This window comes from Eretmochelys imbricata, chromosome 1 (genome assembly GCF_965152235.1).
Source record: "Eretmochelys imbricata isolate rEreImb1 chromosome 1, rEreImb1.hap1, whole genome shotgun sequence".
Lineage (NCBI taxonomy): Eukaryota > Metazoa > Chordata > Testudines > Cheloniidae > Eretmochelys > Eretmochelys imbricata.
Genome location: NC_135572.1, coordinates 320,660,556 through 320,680,472, shown reverse-complemented (window position 1 = coordinate 320,680,472; position 19,917 = coordinate 320,660,556). Strand labels below are relative to the sequence as shown.

Here is a 19,917-nt window from a genome sequence, read left to right as displayed (position 1 = left end):
TTTGTGTTTCGACTTTCGATCCAAGGCAGACTTGTAAAAACATACATACTGAATGTGTACACAGTAATCATTGTGACAAAATACCTTGTTCGCCTCAGTAGGCTCAGTCCTATTTAGCCTTGGAGACTCAGGTTTGGGGTAAGGCAAATCCTTATAGGTGGTACAGGGTCCTGCTACTCCTCTCCTCAGTCAGTCCCTTGTGTTTGTTTTCCTTCCCTTCTGGGGAGCAAGTGCAGCCTCCCTACTAAGAAGGTCTGGGGTCTTGCTGCAAACAGCCTACTAGCAACTTCCCTACTCCTCTCACTCCCTGACTCTTCCCCTCCTACCACCCAGGGGAGGGTTTAAAAAGGTCCCAAGTAGTTGGAGTTAGCTGAACCTAATTGGTTCCCTAGCAACCCCTTTTCCAGCTGAACCTTATTGCCCTGTGGATAGGGAGGGGCCTTTTAATCCCCTGGGACTAATTACTACCCCCCCTTTTGTAGCTGTTTGTCCTGGGTTTACCACATCATTAAATGTATAAACTGGGATTAAACAGAATAAAAGTACTGTATGTTGTAGACGAGACAGAAAACCAATTTTGCTTTACTGCGTTATATCTGAATTCGTGTTATATTGGATCGCGTTATATCCGGATAGAGGTGTACCACACTATCATTGTTTTTTTACCCGCAACTGAAACACCCCTACGGTCCCAAACTTTGACTAGTCGCCTGGGTTGAAAAAAGGAACAGTACATTGACTCCCAGTTTGTGCAAATGCTTTTGGGGAGTTCAAACAGCTCCTGTGCAGTGAATGATGCTGTGAAGTCCAGATTTATGAGGAGTTCATCCTGCAGACAGATGTCTCTGAGCAGGATCTTGGAGCCATTCTCTAGCAGGGGCAAGAGAATGGAGAGCAGAACGTCCTACATCAATTCTACAATGTTCCACAGAAAATTCCTGCCCTCAGAGAGAAACTGTTTGGTAACAGAGGAGGAGATCTTAGCAATAAATTAAGCAGTCAAGGCCATTAGATTTTATCTGCGTGGGGCACCTTTTGCACTGGTTACTACCCCAGGTCCCTCTGACATGGCTGCTTACACAATCAAAACACAAATTTACACTCAATCCCCCAGCGTCAGAGTAGGTGATAGATTACATGACCCATTGGTTTTATGAAAAGCCCATAAAATTGGGCTTCTATTATATTGACTCCCTAACCAAGAGATCCTAGGCACAATAATCCAGTCAAGATTCTAGAGTCTATGCCTTCATACCATATTCCATAAGATATTTCCCATTTTTTGCAACTTGATTAAAATACAGATATTTATGATGGAAAATAAAGAACTTCAACCACTTTTGAGACACTAATGCCTTTACCAGCAGCTTAGAAAATCTGTTTGAAGCTATGACGAAGGAACATGCTCATTAATCTGACATTAGAAAAGCACAATATTTACTGTAGATTCATCTATAAAAAATCTTGCATACAACTGTTAAGCAGAATTTATTTGGAAATGAGATTTAAAATTAGTGCTAAATAATTTAGAGAGGAGACAAATAATAGGGGATCTGACAAATTTATAATAAATGATATAGGAAAGGCCCTATTTGTATTTTCTCAAAATAAGAGAACAATGTAAACCGCAAGGAAATGTGAGATCTGAATGCACAACAACCAATGGAGATTGGGAGCCTTAGTAGTGGGAATCTTGGGAATGTGGGGTCCAAGAAACTGGATGGACAAAGGAAAATGGGAGCAGGGACCTGGAATCTGAAGAGCAGGAACCTAAAGTCTTATGGAGAGGGAACTGTTGGGGACTGAGGGCTTGGTGAGGGGGGCCAGAAGCTGGGCCAGGAGCTAGAGAGCAGTAGTTTCAGTATAGGAGTTAGTAAGATGTGAGGGCTTGGAGCTTTGGGGAATGGGAGCCTAGAGATGTGAAGAGGAGAGAGAAGCCCTAGGTGGGATGCACAGGGAGCATATACAAATCAAGACACCTGGTCACTTTTGTAAATCCTAATAAAATTTCTTTAAATAATAATTTGGTGAAAAACTAATGTCTACATTTTTAAAAGTAGAATTTAGTTGTATAAAATATATTGGCCAGAGATAGATACAAGAGCTGTTTACTATCCCATCTGATTTGAAGAATGGCACTACTAAACAGCATATAATTTTATTATTGTGCTGGCATTGAATATGACTCCAGAACTTGGTTTATGACCTTGAGCCCTACCATGAACTTCTACCCAGGAAGTGACTGAGCCACTAACCAAGCCAATTGTCTGAGAGATGGTTTCCTTTTTTAATATTGTCCCTTTTTAACCAATATTTGTCTCTTTTCTAGTGGTGTGGAGAGCAGGTTGTTTATTGTACACATTTCCTCATCAAAGCCAGAAATGGCAGCAAAGGGTGCACACAAAGAGAACTTTCTGTTGATTTGCTCATTTAATTTCCTTTTGGCAGAAACAGAGGGAATTTGATTTTCTCATTTACTGTGAGGTGAAAATAATTACCTGTAAATTGCACTAAGGAGGTTGAGAATGGTACACCTACAGAAAAACACACAAACACCTACAGTTAAACAACAAACTGAAGAGATATGACTGGATATGAATCACAAACCGGCAAAATTATTTGTTACAATCCATCAGATTGGTCCTCCCACTATTTATTTTAATACAACTGGCAGCAACCTCCAGCCCCATAAGGGCAGTCTACAATTTTCTCATCGTTGAGAGCAGTAGTATTGTCCTGCCAATGGTGCATTTACCACTGCCATTTTACCTTGCTCAGAGCAGCCCTAGATGACACAAGGGTAGAAATACCAGCTGTCAGGCTATACTCACTCTTCCACCATTTCTTGTACAGGTGGAGCTGCCCCTGGTGTTTGCACAAGCATGGGAGAACTTCAGCAAATTGTAGATAAGGCAAGGCTCAGAACTAGAGAGAGACTTTGGATAGGGTTGAAGAAGAGCTCTTCTGGTCGCTCTCACCAACAGAAGCTGGTCCAATAAAATATATGACCTCATCCACCTTATCTCTGCCTTTAAGACACGCAGCCCACAGTGAGGCAAGTGGCAATGGGGGGAGAAGTGTTGAGGCAGCTGCTACCTCCGTTTTTGCCGAGGAGACATTCACAACTCCTCTTAGTACGAAGTGTTGCTGCTGTACGTAGTGTAGTGTATTATAGTGCAATGACGGACTGTGCCACAGAGTAGTTGTACCGTCTATTGCAGCTGTGCAGGAGGCCGGGGTACAGGGGTGCGGGGTGTCACAAGCGTGCACACTAGAGTGCGTGCACAGAGTGCAAGAGGCAGCGTGCCCTGTATCGACTGTGCACTTTATGCTGCTACCAAGCATCCTGCAGCGGTGCGTCGGCGGCTTTATTCCCACTGGGCACCGCGCAGCCAGCGGGCTGCTCGGCGATGCTGCGACAGGCTGCAGCGGTGCCCAGCAGCGCGGGGGCAGGAGACAAGCAGCTCGTGACTCGCCCACGTGGGTGGCCGCCCAGCCGCGAGCCCCGCTTCCTCCTGCCAGCGACAGCGCGCCCCGCCCGCGCGCCGGACAGGCACCTGTGCGTGTGGGCGGGGCGAGGGGAAGCCGGGTGCGGCGCCTGCGCAGTGCGCCGCCCCGAGTCGCCGCGGCCGCAGTCACTTCCTGCCCCTGTGCCCATCCGGCTCCGGGGTCAGTGGTCGCCGCTCCTGCTGCGCCGGCGGGACACGGGACGGGGAAGTTTAGTTCGGAGGCGCGGGGGGGAAGAGTCCGCCCGGCGGAGGCTGGTGCGGCGGCTCCCTGCGCGGGCGCAGCGTCCCGCCCCGCTCCGCTCCCTGCCTCCGGCCGCCGCGCTGCTTTGGCGCCCGCTGTCACCTGCCGGCTCCGCGCGGGACCCGCTTGACTCAGCCCCGGCCGCCGCCCGCTCCCCGCGGGGCTCGTGGGTGAGCCGCGCCGCCCGGGACGGGAGCTGGCGGCTGCCCCGCACTCCGTCCCCGGGAGCCTCCGTAAGTGCAGCCCGGGCGGCCGGGAGCCCTGGGCCCCGCGGGGCTGCGGCAGCTGCCGCCGCCGCCCAGGGAAACGGGGACGGCGCGAGCTGCCCCGTGTGCGGGGCGGGCTCTCCCAGCTCAGGCGCCCGGCGGTCCCGCTCTCCCCGCGGGCTGCGCGCTGCTCCGGTTCGGGGGGAAAGAGCAGGGCCGGGTCCCCCCAGGGGGCGGCGGGGAGGGGGTCAGGGCCGGGTTCCTGGGGGGAGCGCGGGGTATGTGTCAGGGCCAGGTTCGTGGAAGGGGTGGTGGACAAGGCTGGGTTCATGGGGTGGGGGGGCTGGACAAGGTTGGGTTGGGGGGTGGCTGGGCAGGGCTGGGTTCCTGGGGGGGCAGGGCAAGGTTGGGTTTGTGTGGGGGGCAGGGCAGGGCTGAGTTCCTGGGGGGGTGGGGTAGGGGGGGCGTCAGGGCACGGTGGTGTGTGTGGGGGGGGCTGGGCTGGGTTCCTGGGCTGGGTTCCTGGGGGGAGAGGGTAGAGGGCAGGGCAGGGTTCCTGTTGGGGGCGCCGTGGGGTCGGGAGGGCAGGGCAGGGTTCCTGTTGTTGTTGGGGCAGAGGGGTGGGGCAGGTTTCTGGAGGTATTTTAGGGCAGGGTTTTCCTGTCCCTAGTCTGGAGGCAAAAAAAGTTCGGCGGGGGCATTCATGAAGTAACATACAGTATATGGGGCCTCAGTCACACTTCAGTACCTGGCACAGAGCAGCTATGGAGCTGAACATTTGACAGCTGTGTGGGTCAATATTGTTAATAGGAGTTATAGTTGGGTTTTCACAACTTTATGGATGCTTGTTGTTATTGGGGGATGAGTCGTGTGAATCTCATCAACCAGTAGGGTCTAGGTGGGTTTTAACAATTGTGGGTGCTATGGTAGTACAAACAAGAATAACTGAAAGATAGCTTAAGTCCCTACAGTTAGGCAAAGTGGTGTTGACAAACATAAGGGACCCCAAAACCATGGATCTTTGTGCAGCCTTATGTTTTACACATGCCTAACATTGGTTCTTGTAGGAGCCAGGGATCCAAAATGTTGGTTATGTTGTCATTTTATTTAGGGACATGACTGGAGTTTAGGAGGAACAAGGGTTTCCTTGATTCTATTACTCTTGAAGCGTTTGCCCTTCATCGAAATGCACTGAAGTAAACAGATTTTTTAGATTTGAAAATAGTTGATAAATAATATAGACTTTCCATCTTAAAAAAGGCACAGTTGACCTCTGAGCGAGTTCAGTGCTGTTTTAGTCTTAAGGATGTGGGGGTATGATGTTAGTGTTGTTTAAGTCTTATGGTCTGGGAGGTGACAGAGAATTTGCTTATTTTAGCAGAAACAAGCTGCTGGATGTAGAAGGAAAGTAGGTCGTGCACACAGAAAATGCCTCTAAGGGATAAGTGTTGTCAGACTGACCATCATCACCATGGGTGCTGTGAACCAGGTATAGTGCTTTGTAATACTTTGTTTTTTTAATTGATTCTGTCCTCTAAGAGGCTTTCAGAAACTAGCTGTACAGAAATATGCTGTAATAATGAAGCCATTACTTTGGCAAATATGAAGTTTCCTAATTGCAGTTTTAAAATGTTTTTTAAATATCCTAAAACTGTCACAGTAAATTACTTCAGGAAGATCAATTTCTTAGTTCTTACAGGGTGCATAATAACCCCCAAGCTCACATGGGCATTGTGTGCACTGAACTGAGGGGAAGGCGAGATACCAAGAGCAGTCACCTTGTATCTGCATTTTTAAAAATTGTAGTGTTCTGATTTTTTTTCTAGTCTGTATGTTCTTTTGTATTCTGTTATGCCCAAATATAAGAGGATGGATTTACTTTATATCTTATCTGTTAAATATTGACAAAGTCATAGTATTTGTTTTTGAGACCTCCCTCCCCCCCCAGCCCCAAACTACCACTTGCTTGTTTTGAAATTAGGTTTGTATAATAACATGGAAAATGTCATATGTAAAGGTGGAAGTGTGCACTGTGGAGTCCAACTATCTTTTTGTTAAGAGACTTCTCATTATTGTTTTACTTAATGTTTATAGTTGTAAGTTTCAAACAGAAATGTTTCCTCACCAATTTCTTCTTCTTTTTGTCTATTGCTTTGTTGTGGTAATGCTGTTTATGAGGAGGTTTCCTCTTCTTTTTTAATCTCTTCCCCCCCATCCTCCTTTTTTAAAGTATGAATGGCATGAATGTTTGGGACTAATAGGAGGAAAGTGTTGTCTACCAACTCTGAAAGTGTATCTGTTGCTTGGCTAAAGGTAGTTTTGAGAAATAAATTGAATAGTCTCAACAATAAACCTTTCTATCTAAATAGAAAGTTTTGAGTTGTTGTAATTTTTAAAAAAATAGATTGTATATACAATTCTTGCCTTACAACCATGCATTTTGTCCAGTTCACACATGAAACTCCCCTTGATGTCACGTGGAAGTAGCACATGTATATCGGAGGCAGTATTTAGTCCAAAGTGTACTTTTTTTTGTTTTTATTTTTCGAAGAATGGCAAGTAGGTTAGTAGGATACAATATGTCATTGTGCTAGATATCACCAAGCAATTAGATGATTTATAATGGTTGTTACATATGTTTGTGTTTTAACAGTGTTTATGGTATGGGCATAGTTGGATAGAATAAAAAGTCCACCATTCTATAGGCTGTTTTTTCCTAAAGTAATCATTGCATTTTGAATTTGTTTATATTTGCTCATATTCTAGGGCAGTATTGCCCTTTGTCTTTGAAACTTGTCTAAATTATTTTTGTTAATGTTCAAAAATGGTTTTATCTTATGCATTGACCCCTTTAATACAAATATATGTGGTTTAATTGTGATGTAGACATCTTGGGAGCCTCCTATCTCGCAGATCCTAGAGCCCAGGTGCCAGTCTAAGCCCAGACATCTACATTTCAGTTAAGCAGCCTGAGCCATGCAAGCCCAAGTCAGCTGGCATAGGTCCAGCTGCAGGTGTCTAATTGCAGTGTAGAAATACCTAAGGAGATCTGAGCCCTGACTTTGCAGACACTTACATAAGTAACTTTGCATTTGAGTAGCCTCATTGAGTTAAATGGGGCTATTCCTGTGTGTAAAATGATTCATCTGTGTAAGTGTTTGCAGGGTAAGGGTTATGGTGTCCGTATCAATATGGATATTTTCTATACACCAGTATATCCCACTTAAAATAGGACTCTCTTGACCACTGGGGATGTCTTAGCTTTTTAGTTACCTGTCACTAGAGTTTATAAATATATTTTAATATTGTTTACAAAGAATGGGAGGTGAATCTAAATCAGATTTAGAAAAAGTGTCATTTTAGGTGAGATCATTTCTGAAGTTTGCTTGATTAAAAAATGCTTGAATATAAAATGAATAAGAATTGAAATATATAATTTGCAGTAAACATTAACTAGATATGTTCATACTTATTTAGTACATTTGTTCTAAATAATAGTTCTTTTGAGGGCACAGTCAACCCTTGAATATAAATCTGTACCTTCAATTAAAGTCACTGGGATCTGCCCATATGCATGCAGATGTTGAATTTGGCATTTTCATTTTTTTCCTCACATACTTATTTTGTTTTTGCTTGCACCAAAAAATGAGACTAGGATTTTGAGATGGCACAAGGTGTCTTGAGTAATGCCAATCTAACAGGCAATTCTATGAACTGAATAGTCTAAGCTGGCAGAGACCACTGAGTTATCTACAGTTCTCTTTTTTTTTTGTGTACGTACATACTCATATCCATGTTTATGAAACATCATACACTTAAAAAAACTAATCAAAATCACAACATATTGCCTGAAATAAACAGCTTTGTTAGAAAATTTGTCACTCTTCAAATTAATTTCAACAGCAAGGAGGTGAGAGTGCAAAATTCCAAATGCCATCCCTAAGCCCTTTTTATTATTACAAGGAATAGGGCTAGTCACCTTTATTAGCTCTCAACTTCAATGAAAAAGGGAACAAAATTTTTCCTGATGACTTTGTCCTGTTTTTCAACCAGCCTCAAATATTAAAATATATCTACATATATATACGTGTCTGTGTGTGTGTGTCCTCTCTAACTGTCATCCTTGATGTCTTGCAGTGTATTTGTTAGAACCTGGTGATCCTCCTTTGTTACAGCAACCTCTGCAGATGTCAAAATCTGGTATTCAACAAATTATTGAGTGTTTTCGATCAGGTATGAGTATTTGTTTTTTTTTTTAATTATTTCCTTCTAACTGTGTGATAATACAAGTGTGTCAGTAAGGTTACTGATTCCATAAAACCAATTTTCTACACATAATTGCAAAATGTTTGGCTGAGTTTCAAGCTCTGTTCTTGTGAGATCATCAGTTCCTTTAGGAAGTATTTTTATACAAGGTGATGAAAAGATAGTCCCAATTACATTATGCTATATTCTTAAAACCACTTCATTTTTAAAGTTGCTAAGTTCAGACAGTTTCAAGGAATTTTGCTTTTGTGGCACAGTTGTCATTATCTCAGTTACAATTTCTGCTAAGGGTCCATGCCTTTTCTTGATGTTTTTTCCTCAAACTTTAAAAAGAGAATTAAAAAAAATTTAGTGTCTGTCTTGCACTGTTATATAGATAGTAGTATAACAGCACTGCTATTACAATACTAGGATTTTTTTTGTCTTCTCCAGTGCTGTCAAGGGTTGGCTGTGTATTCTGGTTCGGTAGCATCACCTAATGGTGTTATTCCGGAGCGTAGCATCTAGCAGCAAAATTCCAAGGGTCAGTTTCCCTGGCAGTTACAGTTTCAGGCAGTGTCGCCCACTGACGAGAGTTCAAAGGCTGCTTTGCCTAATGCAGTGATTCTCAACCTGCGGCTCGCAGGCAGCTTGTGGCCCAGTTAGCGCATACCTATGACCCAGCTGTGTGCTAAAAAAAATTCAAAGTTTGCTGCTCCCCGGTCCTGGCAAGGGCGGGGCTGGCTGAGGAGGAGATGGTGCCATGGAGCCCTGCTGTAGTGCTCCCTGCCAGCACGGAAGACAAAGCAGCCCTCTGTGGTAGGGGAGGAGCTCCCATGCTGTAGGGACACACTGTAGGGTTGCCAGGGTAGGGGGAGGCCCTGGGTCGTCAACTCTCACCACCCAGGTGTCGTTTGGAGGGGCATTGCTCCCTTTCCTCCCACCCCGATTTCTGCAAGCGCTGAGCAGGGCTTGCTCTGCTCAGCCTGTGTAGGGTGGGTGGGGGGGGGGAAGGTTCTGTCCTTCCCATGCTGCGCCAACTCGCTCAGCACCTCTCCCTGGCTGAGCTGGCAACTCCGAGACACTACCTCCTGGTTCCTAGTGCCTGTTGTCATCCTCTTCTATGTGTGCTGGGTTTTGTTTCTGTATAATGGTTAGTGCCCATGTGGGGGCAGGATGAGGCAGTGGGGAAGGAAGAGGGCTGGGATAGGGCGAAGAGAAGGGGATAGGGGAATGGTGCAGGATGGAGCGGGGCAGGGGACAGTGTGAAGAGGAAAGAGGATGTGGTGGGGAGAGGAAAAGGGAGGGGGAAGAGAGGGATGGGAGAGGGAGAAGAGAAGGGAATGACTGAGAGGGCCATTGCTGGGGTGAGAACTGCCTCCTCGCTTCTGGGCGTCCATGCCAGAGGTGTCTGGAGAAATCGGAACGGGAGTGGGGGAACACGTCCCCTCATTAGCCACAGCTGTGTGTCACCTTTGGGGGGGGGGCGGGGAGCATGCTCCAGGCTGCACCCTGACCTGCCTGTACCAGATAGTGCCCGCCTGCCGGTCCCCTGCTGGTCACGTCCTGACCTGGAGCTCACAGTCAGAGCAGGAGGCTGCCCTGTAAGTCCCATCTCGGGGGGAGAGCTGGTGCAGGGTGGAAATGTGTCCCATGGGTAGCTTCCCAGCCAGGGTCCCCCATGGCTTGGTGGGTGGGATCAGCCCTGCCCTTGACAGTCTGGGAGCAGGCATCGAGAGACATGTGCCTGACTGGCCAGCCACAGCTGACAGGGTAATATATATATTGTGTGGATGTGGCCCACTTAACAGATAGAGAGCCGCATATGCGGTCCACAATGGTAAATAGTTTGAGAATCGCTGGCCTAGTGGCTATTGTTCAGGGTAGTGTTACCCACTGATGAGTGGGTAGGGAAACTGGGCCCATCCTACTCCTTTGGGATCTGACCTTTGAAACAGTGGTCCTTACACAGGGCTCAGGGCCTGAGATCTCCAAGTGCACTCTCTGGATCACTTCCTTCACTTGTTTCAGTTCCACCGACGACATCAAAGGTTGGACATGAGGTCGCTCCTGTGTTCTCTGATCTGTCTCCAGAGTCTCTTCTGTTGGCCCTAATGAGTCGCCACCCTCTGCTCCTGCGGTCAGCTAGCTTCCAGCGGCTTGGTGATGAGACTCTGTCCTGGTGGTGTAGAGCCTCGGTGGCTTTCCAGCAGGAGGCTGCTGCACCTCACTGCTCTCCTCCTTAGTCAGCCCAGACTGAGCTGAGTTGATCCCTTTTAAATGCTCCCTTCACTGGGATCATGCCCAACAGAGGGAAGGGGGTGTAGCGTCTTAGGCCTAGATCAGCTCTTTAATCCTTTCCCTCCAGTGCGAGGTTGGTACACCCCATCACAAGTGCCAGTACATGACAATGAATATATGTATCTGACAGTAAAAACTGAGTTTTGGTTGAGCATGCTCAGTATAGGTAATGTTAGAAAGCTTTGATCCAGTACAAGGGCAGACCCATTTGAAATGTACTAAAGTACATTTTTATTTCCATAGTTCACAGCATAAAAACAGAGATTCAGTAGCAGTGTTAAAGTTTTGGGAGATTTCTTTAATGCTAAAATCTAAATTTATTTAGAGATTTTCCTTTTAGATCTGTGGCAACATAGCTATGTGTGTGATTGAAAGACTTGTGAATCATCTCTCTTACTATATAACTTCCAAGAAATATGGCTGTGCTAGCTCCTGCAGATCTTTGTGATCATCGTTGGCTATCCGCGGTATGAGGATGTTGGGGGGGAAAAGTCGTTGATGAGACTTCTGTATTCTCCCTTCATTTGCATTTAAGAAACATATAATACAGTGACCAGAGGGAAAATGGGATGTGAGATACGTCATCTGTGACCTTTTATAAGAAGATGGAACATTTGGATGGAATTGCCTAAGGCCTCAAATTTGTGTGTGCCTTTCTCCCACCTGAAGCAGATTATCTGGAGTCTCCTTGGGTAGCAGAGTGACCTAATTTCAAGTAATTTGTACCCAGGCCATTCCAGAATATCTTTACTGGCATGTCATATAAATTCATGGCTTACTTCCCTCTCTTTTCTCATTTGCATCAAGACAGTTGGTCAGAAAGAAAAACAACTTTTGACTAGGGTTTTTTACTAGTTACCACTTTTGAACAAATGACATTTCATTATGGAAGAAACCTTTGATCCTTTCAAAAAGAAAAGGAGTACTTGTGGCACCTTTGAGACTAACAGATTTATTTGAGCATAACCTTTTGTGAGCTACAGCTCACTTCATCAGAAATTGGGCAAGAGAGCAGGATGTTTTTACCCTCTAAGCAATTCCAATAGTTTTTCATAATCTAATATTACATTTAAAAAATACATATGGCTTTGTCCTCATTGTTATAAGGGTATGCATGCTGAATGCTATTATACCAGGAGAACAAATTGCTGAAGTTTTGAATGATAAAATTGCATATGTGATACACAAACATTGTGATTCTTACGACTACTGCAGTGCTTCTTGTCAGTGGGGTAGCTGCACTAGCTGAAGTCCTGCCAGTCTTCTATAAGCTTCATGATGAGTTAGTTTCATAGTCTCAGAATGTTACTGGGACTTGATAAGCTGACAATTGCGTACTATCCAAAAATAAATATAAAAGATGGAGATGCTTCAGTGGAATTGAGAGGCTTCCTCCTCCTGAGAAGCCTAGTGGTCATTGCATCCATCCCCATTTCCCATAAAGCTGGATGAGATCTTTTCTCTTCCCCTGCAGTGTGCCCACAACAGCAAGGAAGTTGTCTCTGTTCTGTTGACAGTTTCCAAAAATGTTACAGTTAAACTCACAAGAATCTGGTTATTTTCACTCTTATATAGTACATATTTGGGCAGTAGTATCAGTGAAATTGACTATTTCCTTGTAAATTTCATTCCACTGCTGCTGGTGTGGTAGAAGCATGCTACCTTCACTGACCAGAAAATCTTTTGTCAGGTGCCATTAACAAATTGGAAAACCCCCCCGCTCCCCACGCTAATTAGTGCACTTAGTGGAATTTTGTATGTAGGAAATCTTCAAATATGTTTAGGTATGTTTCCTCAATGGTTCTACTTTGTGCAAAAATTCAGCTGTTTCTGGATGAGATCCAGGTAAACAGCTTGCCCTCAGAAAGGATTCTTTGCACATTTCTCTCTGGTTTGAAGTTGCTATGAACTCTCTCTGAGTTGGTATTGTTTTTTAAACAAGTCTCACCAATCTTCCATACCTTTTCCCCAAAATGCTTACGTGATGGCAGAAAAAAATCATTGCTATTACAAATATATAATGGGTATATCAAAAATATTTAAGTATTTGAAGAAATTTGATTCAAGGGATTCTAACTTAGAACTGTTATTTGAAGGGAACCCATCTGTGAAGTGTTACGGTGGGCCATGGTTAATTTTTTTGGCGTTCTAGGTCAGCTTGAAGAATATCTTGATGATACAGATGTGACGATAACACCTGTCTGACTACATCAATATTTTTGACTTGGGATTCTGAAATTAACTATAGCATATATTTTTCTGAGATATTGCATTGTATGACGAATGATCCTGGAGTATGGTGCCTTACTACACCAACAGTTTAAGTAAATTCATATTTTTTTCCACTGGATGTTTTATGTGAACTGTTTACTTGTGGATAAAGTGCAGATATCTTAGGTACTCGAATGGCCCCTGTTACCATAGTCTCTGAGCATCTCACACTTTTTAATATATTTATCCTCCCAACACCCCTGTGAGGTAGGGAAATATTATGGGGAACTGTGTCACAGAGAAATTAAGTGACTTGCCCAACATCACACAGGAATTCTGATGGAGCAGAGAATTGAACCCAAGTCTTCCACGCCCCAGGCTAGTGCTGTCACCCAGCGATTCTCAATTCAGCAACCTGAGGACCCCCATTTTAATTTTTTTGGGGACCCCCAAGCTCCCCGTTCAGACCCAAGCCCTGCCCCCATGCCACCCCTTCCCCCCCAAGGCCCCACCCCACCTGTTCCCTCCCCCCTCACTCCATCCCCCCTACTTCACTCACTCTCCCCACCCTCATTCACTTTCACCAGGCTGGGACAGGAGGTTGGGGTGCAGGAGGGGGTGCGGGCTCTGGGAGGGAGTTTGGATGCAGGAGGGGCTGTGGGCTGGGGCAGTGGGTTGGGGTGCGGGAGGGAGTTTGGGGTGTAGCGCTTACCTTGGGTGGCTCCTGAAAGTGACTGGCACATCTCTCTGGTAGTAGTTCCTAGGCGGGAGGGGCCAGGTGCGCTTCCCCTGCCTGCAGACACCACCCCTGAAGCTCCCATTGACCACAGTTCCCAGCCAATGGGAGCTGCGGAGTCGGTGCTCGGGCGCTGGCAGTTCATGGAGACCCCTCTGTCCCCACCCCAAGGGGCCTCAGGGACGTGCTGGCCGTTTCCATGAGTGGCGCGGAGCCAGGGCAGGCAGGGAGCCTGCCTTAGTCCCGCTGTACCTCCGGAGGGAGAGGAGTTTGATGAGTGGGGCCTGCGGACCATCTGGAGTACCTTCAGGGACCTCCAGGGTCTGCGGACCCCAGTTTGTGAAATGCTGTTCTAACCTATGGGCCAGTCTTCCCTGACGCCAAAGACCAAAAAAAGTCTCCAGATAGTCCCTAACTAATATACTCATCTTTAATTAAGAGTCTCTATATGGTTTATTTGAGTTGTATTCTTTTAAAGTACCTGAGTAAATTGCCACAGTAGATTAATCTTTATAGTTTCTTTGATTTTTATAAAGTTGTTTATATTTTATAAAAATATGTAAAATCACGTGCACTTTCTTGAAAGATTATTTTCATTTTTCAGCTGTCTCTTTACAAGAAAACTCACATTATAATTAATAGGGTTTGTCTTAAACTCTCTAAAAGCTAATATACTGGGAAATAATGCTTCCATTTTTAACTCAGCCTCTTGTGCCTAGTTACTGGTGGTGGTGCTCAGAAGGCTGCAGCACAGCACCATTACCCAGTTCCTTCAAATAGTATTGCTACCTGCCTGATAAATGTTACAGAGGTGGACAGGGACAAAACATTTGAAGGGGAGGTGAAGAAGAAATGGCAATACTGCAAACAGTAGATCATGACTCCTGGGTAGATCATGCGAGTTTCAGACCAAACCACAGTACTTGTGACCAGGTTCTGACACTCACTACCTACGCTGAGAGTAGCTTCTAGGCCAGGCAGAAACAGGCACGAGTGTAGTAGAACCCTGTTTATCCAACCCGCCATTATCCAGCTCTGTATTAACTGAACAACCAGCGTACACAGGTCCAGAAGCTGATGATCACTCCTGTGGCCGCTAGATGGTGCTGCAGCCTTACACTTTCCAATTCTCTAGATTATCCAAATTTTTGATTGTCCGATCTGGCCCCGGCCCTAGTCCCAATTAGATTGGATAAACAGGGTTCTGCTGTATTCCTATTTTCAAGCTTCAAATGTAGCTAATACCTATCATGACAAATCCAACAGCCCAGCATCCTGGTTTTGATCTTTCATGCCATCTTGGGGTAAAGCTCAGCCGCTTCAGATGTAGTTACTAGCAGCACATTTGACCATTCCACAAGTGGAGACCTTTGACTCCATGCTTTGTTGTAGTAGGCAGTTTAGACCATGTACTTGTGGGTTGCGCCAATCGGCAAGAGCTATCTGGTTTCCCTCATGGATGTGCATAATGCCCTTCCCTTACCTGTTGAATGGTTAAGACAAAGATTAACCTGTGTGATTTGATTGTCTACGTAGATGCAATTGCAATGTGTATGTATGGTGTTGACTGGGGACTTCAACAATGAGTGACCCTAGTACATTTCATATGAACTGCAGTATATAGGCAGAGGAGATCTCCAGATACAATGCCAGCCTTGATATTAAGTGTTGTGGTTTAGATCAGCGTTTCCCAAACTTTTTTGGTCACGAACACTTTTTAGCCTATTACAGAACACTTATAATATTATTTTGTAGTCATTTGGTTTTCAAATTAAAAAATTGCATTTATTTATGCTCAAATATATTTTACTTTACAAAACAAAGCAAAAATACAAATTTAAAATAACTTGAACTAACAATTTCTAACTGGAAAGCGTGTATAAAGTAGTACAAAAATGAAGTGCAAGAGTCAAAATTAAATTCTAGATTCTTTCATGGAACACTTATTCACATCATGTGGAACACCAGTGTTCCACGGAACACAGTTTGGGAAACGCTGGTTTAGATAGTTTAAGGTAGAAAACAGAAGTTTTATGAGAATACTAAAATCATAATATCCTAGTGTAAAGTTAATAATTGTGTGCATAATGCCAGGTCCACAACCTCTTAGGGTCAAAGGGAGCCTTTCCTTTGACTTTGAGCTTTGAGTTACGATCACACAGTCTTTGTCTCAATTCTCAAAGCACTTAGATATTATGGTACATGTAGTGCTATCTACTTTTAACTTCTGTTAAGAATATCTTTAAAATCTTATGGTCAAAACACTGTCAAGATATACTTTTCAATTCATATTAAAAAAAAACCTCTTGTTTTTATCAAACACTGTAAAATTTAAAAATCAACATAACTTCAAAATCTTGCATTTCGGATGTTTTGTTTTTTTGTGTTTTACTGAAGTTGGATAATCTGGGCTCACAACTCCGCAGAAGAATCTTTGAGTCAAAAATATTTTTGAGTATTTTCAGTCAGTTAATGAAGATATTTGTATTTCTGCTAAATTGTGGGACTATAGCAAGTTTCTTTTCTAGTTCCATAATTGTCAGAAGATATGTAAACCACACAAAAACTTGTATATTATCTTATTTTCAGCTGTTCAATTTTATAGACTGTTACAAATAATTGGATTATACTAAATCTAGAGGAAATACTGTTGAGTTCTTGACTTCCAATGCAGAAAGCAAGGGTTAAATTTATCTTTTGTTTTGTTTTAAGTATGTATATCAAAGTTAGTCTTTCAGTGACTATTATAGGTTTCACTTTTTGTGTTTATGGCAGCTATTTTATTATTTTAGTTCAACTGCTCAAAGCTGCTATAGATGCTATGGATCTTTGCATCTGATCTCTGTATATTCTGTATAAATTAATACTAAGTTTTATATTTTCAGAAAAGGTAGTAATATTAATGTTTAAAGTTAAATTTTCACGAGTTAAGAGGGAAGGTACTGTACATCTGGGGTCAGCCTTGCGTTATAAGGGATTACAAGTATCGGTTACAAGGTTCACAAGATACATACATAGTACATAACCAGCATAGACCCAGACTGGGGTGTGGGAGTTTTTAAAATGTCAGTGGATAAGTGATCTTGGGTATGCCACCCATACAATGTATTGAGAGTCCAAGTCAGTATTGGTGTAGTGAATAAGTACATGGGTGGGGTGCGTCCCTTGGTTCGTATCTACACCTCCAGTTGTTTTTAACAGGAGGACTCCCACTTAGTGAGCTAAAATCTCTTAACCCACAATCCTTGGGTCGAGTGCTGTAGCTATCTTTAGAAATCTGATATTAGAATCTTCTTTGTGTGTTGTCAGATCTGCTGTGAAAGTGTTCTTAAATCAAATAACCATATGCTGGGTCATCATCCAAGACTACCATAACACAAAATATGTGGCAGGATGCGGGTAAAACCATGGAGCAGTAGATGTAAAATTCTCCTCCAAGGAGTTCAGTCACAAATTTAATTAACGCTTTTTTTTTTTTTTAAACGAGCAGCATCAGCATGTCCTCTGGAATAGTGGTCGAAGCATGAAGAGGCGTATGAATGTTTAGCATATCTGGCACGTAAATACCTTGCAATGATAGCTTCAAAAGTGCCATGTGAATGTCTGTTCTCACTTTCAGGTGACATTGTAAATAAGAAGTGGATGGCATTATGTCTTCATAAAGGGGAGAGGGAGAGATAACTCAGTGGTTTGAGTATTGGCATGCTAAACCCAGGGTTGTGAGTTCAATACTTGAGGGGGCCATTTAGGGATCTGCGGCAAAAAAAATTGGGGATTGGTCCTGCTTTGAGCAGTGGGTTGGACTAGATGATTTTCTGAGGTCCTTCCAACTCTGATATTCTATGATTCTATGAAATGTAAACAAGCTTGTTTATCTTTGCGATTGGCTGAACAAGAAGTAGGACTGAGTGGACTTGTAGGCGCTAAAGTTTTACTTTGTTTTGTTATGGAGTGCAGTTATGTAACAAAAAAAATCTACATTTGTAAATTACACTTTCACGATAGAGATTGCACTACTGTACTAGTATAAGGTGAATTGAAAAATACTATTTATCATTTTTACAGTGCAACTATTTGTAATAGAAAGTGAGTACTGTACATTTATTTATTCTGTGTTGTCATTGAAATCAATATATTTGAAAATGTAGAAAAACATCCAAAAATATTTAATAAATGTCAATTGGTATTGTTTAATAATGCGATTAAAACTGCAATTAATTGAGATTAATTTTTTGAGTTAATCACGTGAGTTAACTGTGATGAATCAACAGCGCAAGTAATCATGTAAAGTTTTTATCGTTTTACATCTAATAGATTGACATTAACTGGTAATCTTGTTCCAGTTCATGGGTTTTCTTTTTGTTTATTTGTTCAGGTATTTTTTTTTAACTTCTCTCTTAATGACCTGGCATATTAAAGAAATTTGAAATAATAACTCAGTTAAGCCCCATCTTGATTTACCAGTGTCTCACTAAAATCTGTAGTGGACAAGTCTCCATATTACAAAACCCACCATCACTATATGCACTCTTGTTAGCAGTTTCAACACAGAGGCCAGTGAAGGAATGGATTTAGAGCATGAACTATTCTCTCACCACTTTAGTTGGCTCTTCAGGAAAAGTCAGGGTTGGAGCACATTAGCAAGGCACATCTGCACTTTATGTATGTGGTTTTTAAACTAAAGTGTAACATTTGCATGCTTATAAACACAAACTCTATGCTTGACACAATGTGCTAATTCAAAACTGATCTTAAATTTTGTATTTTTCTTCAGCGAGGAAGACAGTAGGCAGACTAAAGATATGGGTCCAAATTCTGCTCTCTAATATAAGTGCAACTACATTGATCTCTGGTACCCTCATGTAAAAGTCTAGAATTTGTCTACTCTTCTCTTTTCATTTTGTTATGTTCTTTACAATTTTCTGCCCTGTTTGACAGTCTTTCTGAGTGAACGTGTTTTGTTGTACATCCTCAGAGCTGTCTGAGGAGCTTGAAAAGGTGCTAAATAATGATTTAAATGACTAGGTGGCTGTTCTTTCCTTCCACCTGATAGGCAATTATAACTCATTAACCAAAAACTCCCTTTCTGAATTTAGCTGTTGGTTTTAATCTTAAAGTTTATAGTCCTTTTACTTTTCACAATATCTGTAATCTTGATTTTTTTTCTTCTTCAGCCTAGTCTTTATGTAATAATCCAGAAAGTGTGTAGCTGATTTACAAATGACAATGATAATGGCATTTTGTCTTGTATTATTTGCTGCTTTAGCACTGAAATTTATTTGACTTGAAAATATTTTTGCTTTAATCAGATAGTGACTTTAAAAAAAAGTACCTTATTTTAAGTGTAAAATTTCTTTTGTTCCAGGAACTAAACAACTTAAACATATCTTGTTAAAAGACGTGGACACCATTTTTGAATGTAAAATATGCCGCAGTCTCTTCAGAGGATTACCAAACTTAATTACTCATAAAAAGTTCTATTGTCCTCCAAGTCTCCAGATGGATGACAGTAAGTTTTATTCACTGAAATATTTAATCAAACAACCTAGAATTGAGGAAATTTTCCCTTCTATATTATATGTAAAAACACCATCAGAAACAAGATGTAACTAATCTACCAGGTAAATTAGAGGATCAGTGAAGCAATGAAGTACTTCACTTCTATTAGCTTGTCACTTTCAGACTCATTTTTTTCAATCTGGCTGGAAAATCTCCTGTGTCAAATGGGAGTTTTTTATGCAGAGAACGAGGTCAAATGATGCTCCAAAGATATTAATTTGGGCCACATGGCAACTTAAGGCCTTGGTTCTGCAAAGGATGAGTAAAGTTATGAAAGTGTTCAGTTTTTTGCAGAATCATGAGCCAAGTCATGAAATTCAATGTAGTTGAAAACTCCTGTATTTCCACAGGAAAAAAGAGTGAGAAAATATAAAAGAGGTTAGGTCTTGTATGTGATGATTTTGAAGATTTCTCCTTTAGGGATCTAGAGCCAAGGCTGATAGCATTGTGATGTGCCATACAGTATTAGGTAATTTTTCATGTTGGCCTTGATATATTATTGAACAAGTAGTGGTATTTTATTAATAATTTTAAAAGGACACTTTCAAGATCTAAAAGTTGGTCACCTTTATTTTTACACATGCCTTTTGTTAGCATATTGTTGCTTGAACTCTTAAGATTTTTGTTATTTTCCTTCAACCAATCCTTTGTGCAGTGAGGAAAAACACAAGATTATTGATGGACCTGACACATAATTTGCTGTTAAAAATGATTAGTATATTATGACAAAATATACACTAATTTAAAATAATGTATACCCAGATGACAACCTGAATTTGGTTTTGTTCTTATGGAGGTGGAGGAGACAAACTTACAAATGTGATAGACTTAGAACTTAGATTGGCATAGGCTAAGACCCTTGACACAGTACCTCTGAGTATAGGCAAGTTTTAAATCACTTTGTTTAGT

At 42.5% G+C, this 19,917-nt stretch overlaps 1 protein-coding gene across 3 annotated transcripts in view; it reads left to right on the top strand.

Annotated features, from left to right (window-relative positions):
- The first annotated feature begins 3,682 nt into the window (after positions 1-3,682).
- ZNF800 (zinc finger protein 800) overlaps positions 3,683-19,917 on the top strand; it is a 30,592-nt gene continuing 14,357 nt past the window's right edge. For 2 of the 3 annotated variants that reach the window (XM_077834579.1, XM_077834575.1), the window contains exons 1-4: positions 3,683-3,983; positions 5,335-5,445; positions 8,094-8,189; positions 18,815-18,958. In XM_077834579.1, the coding sequence (XP_077690705.1) occupies positions 5,385-5,445; positions 8,094-8,189; positions 18,815-18,958 (301 nt within the window). In that variant the 5' untranslated portion in view covers positions 3,683-3,983; positions 5,335-5,384. The remainder of the gene's footprint in view (positions 3,984-5,334; positions 5,446-8,093; positions 8,190-18,814; positions 18,959-19,917) is intronic. The other variant, XM_077834578.1, reaches the window with a different exon arrangement.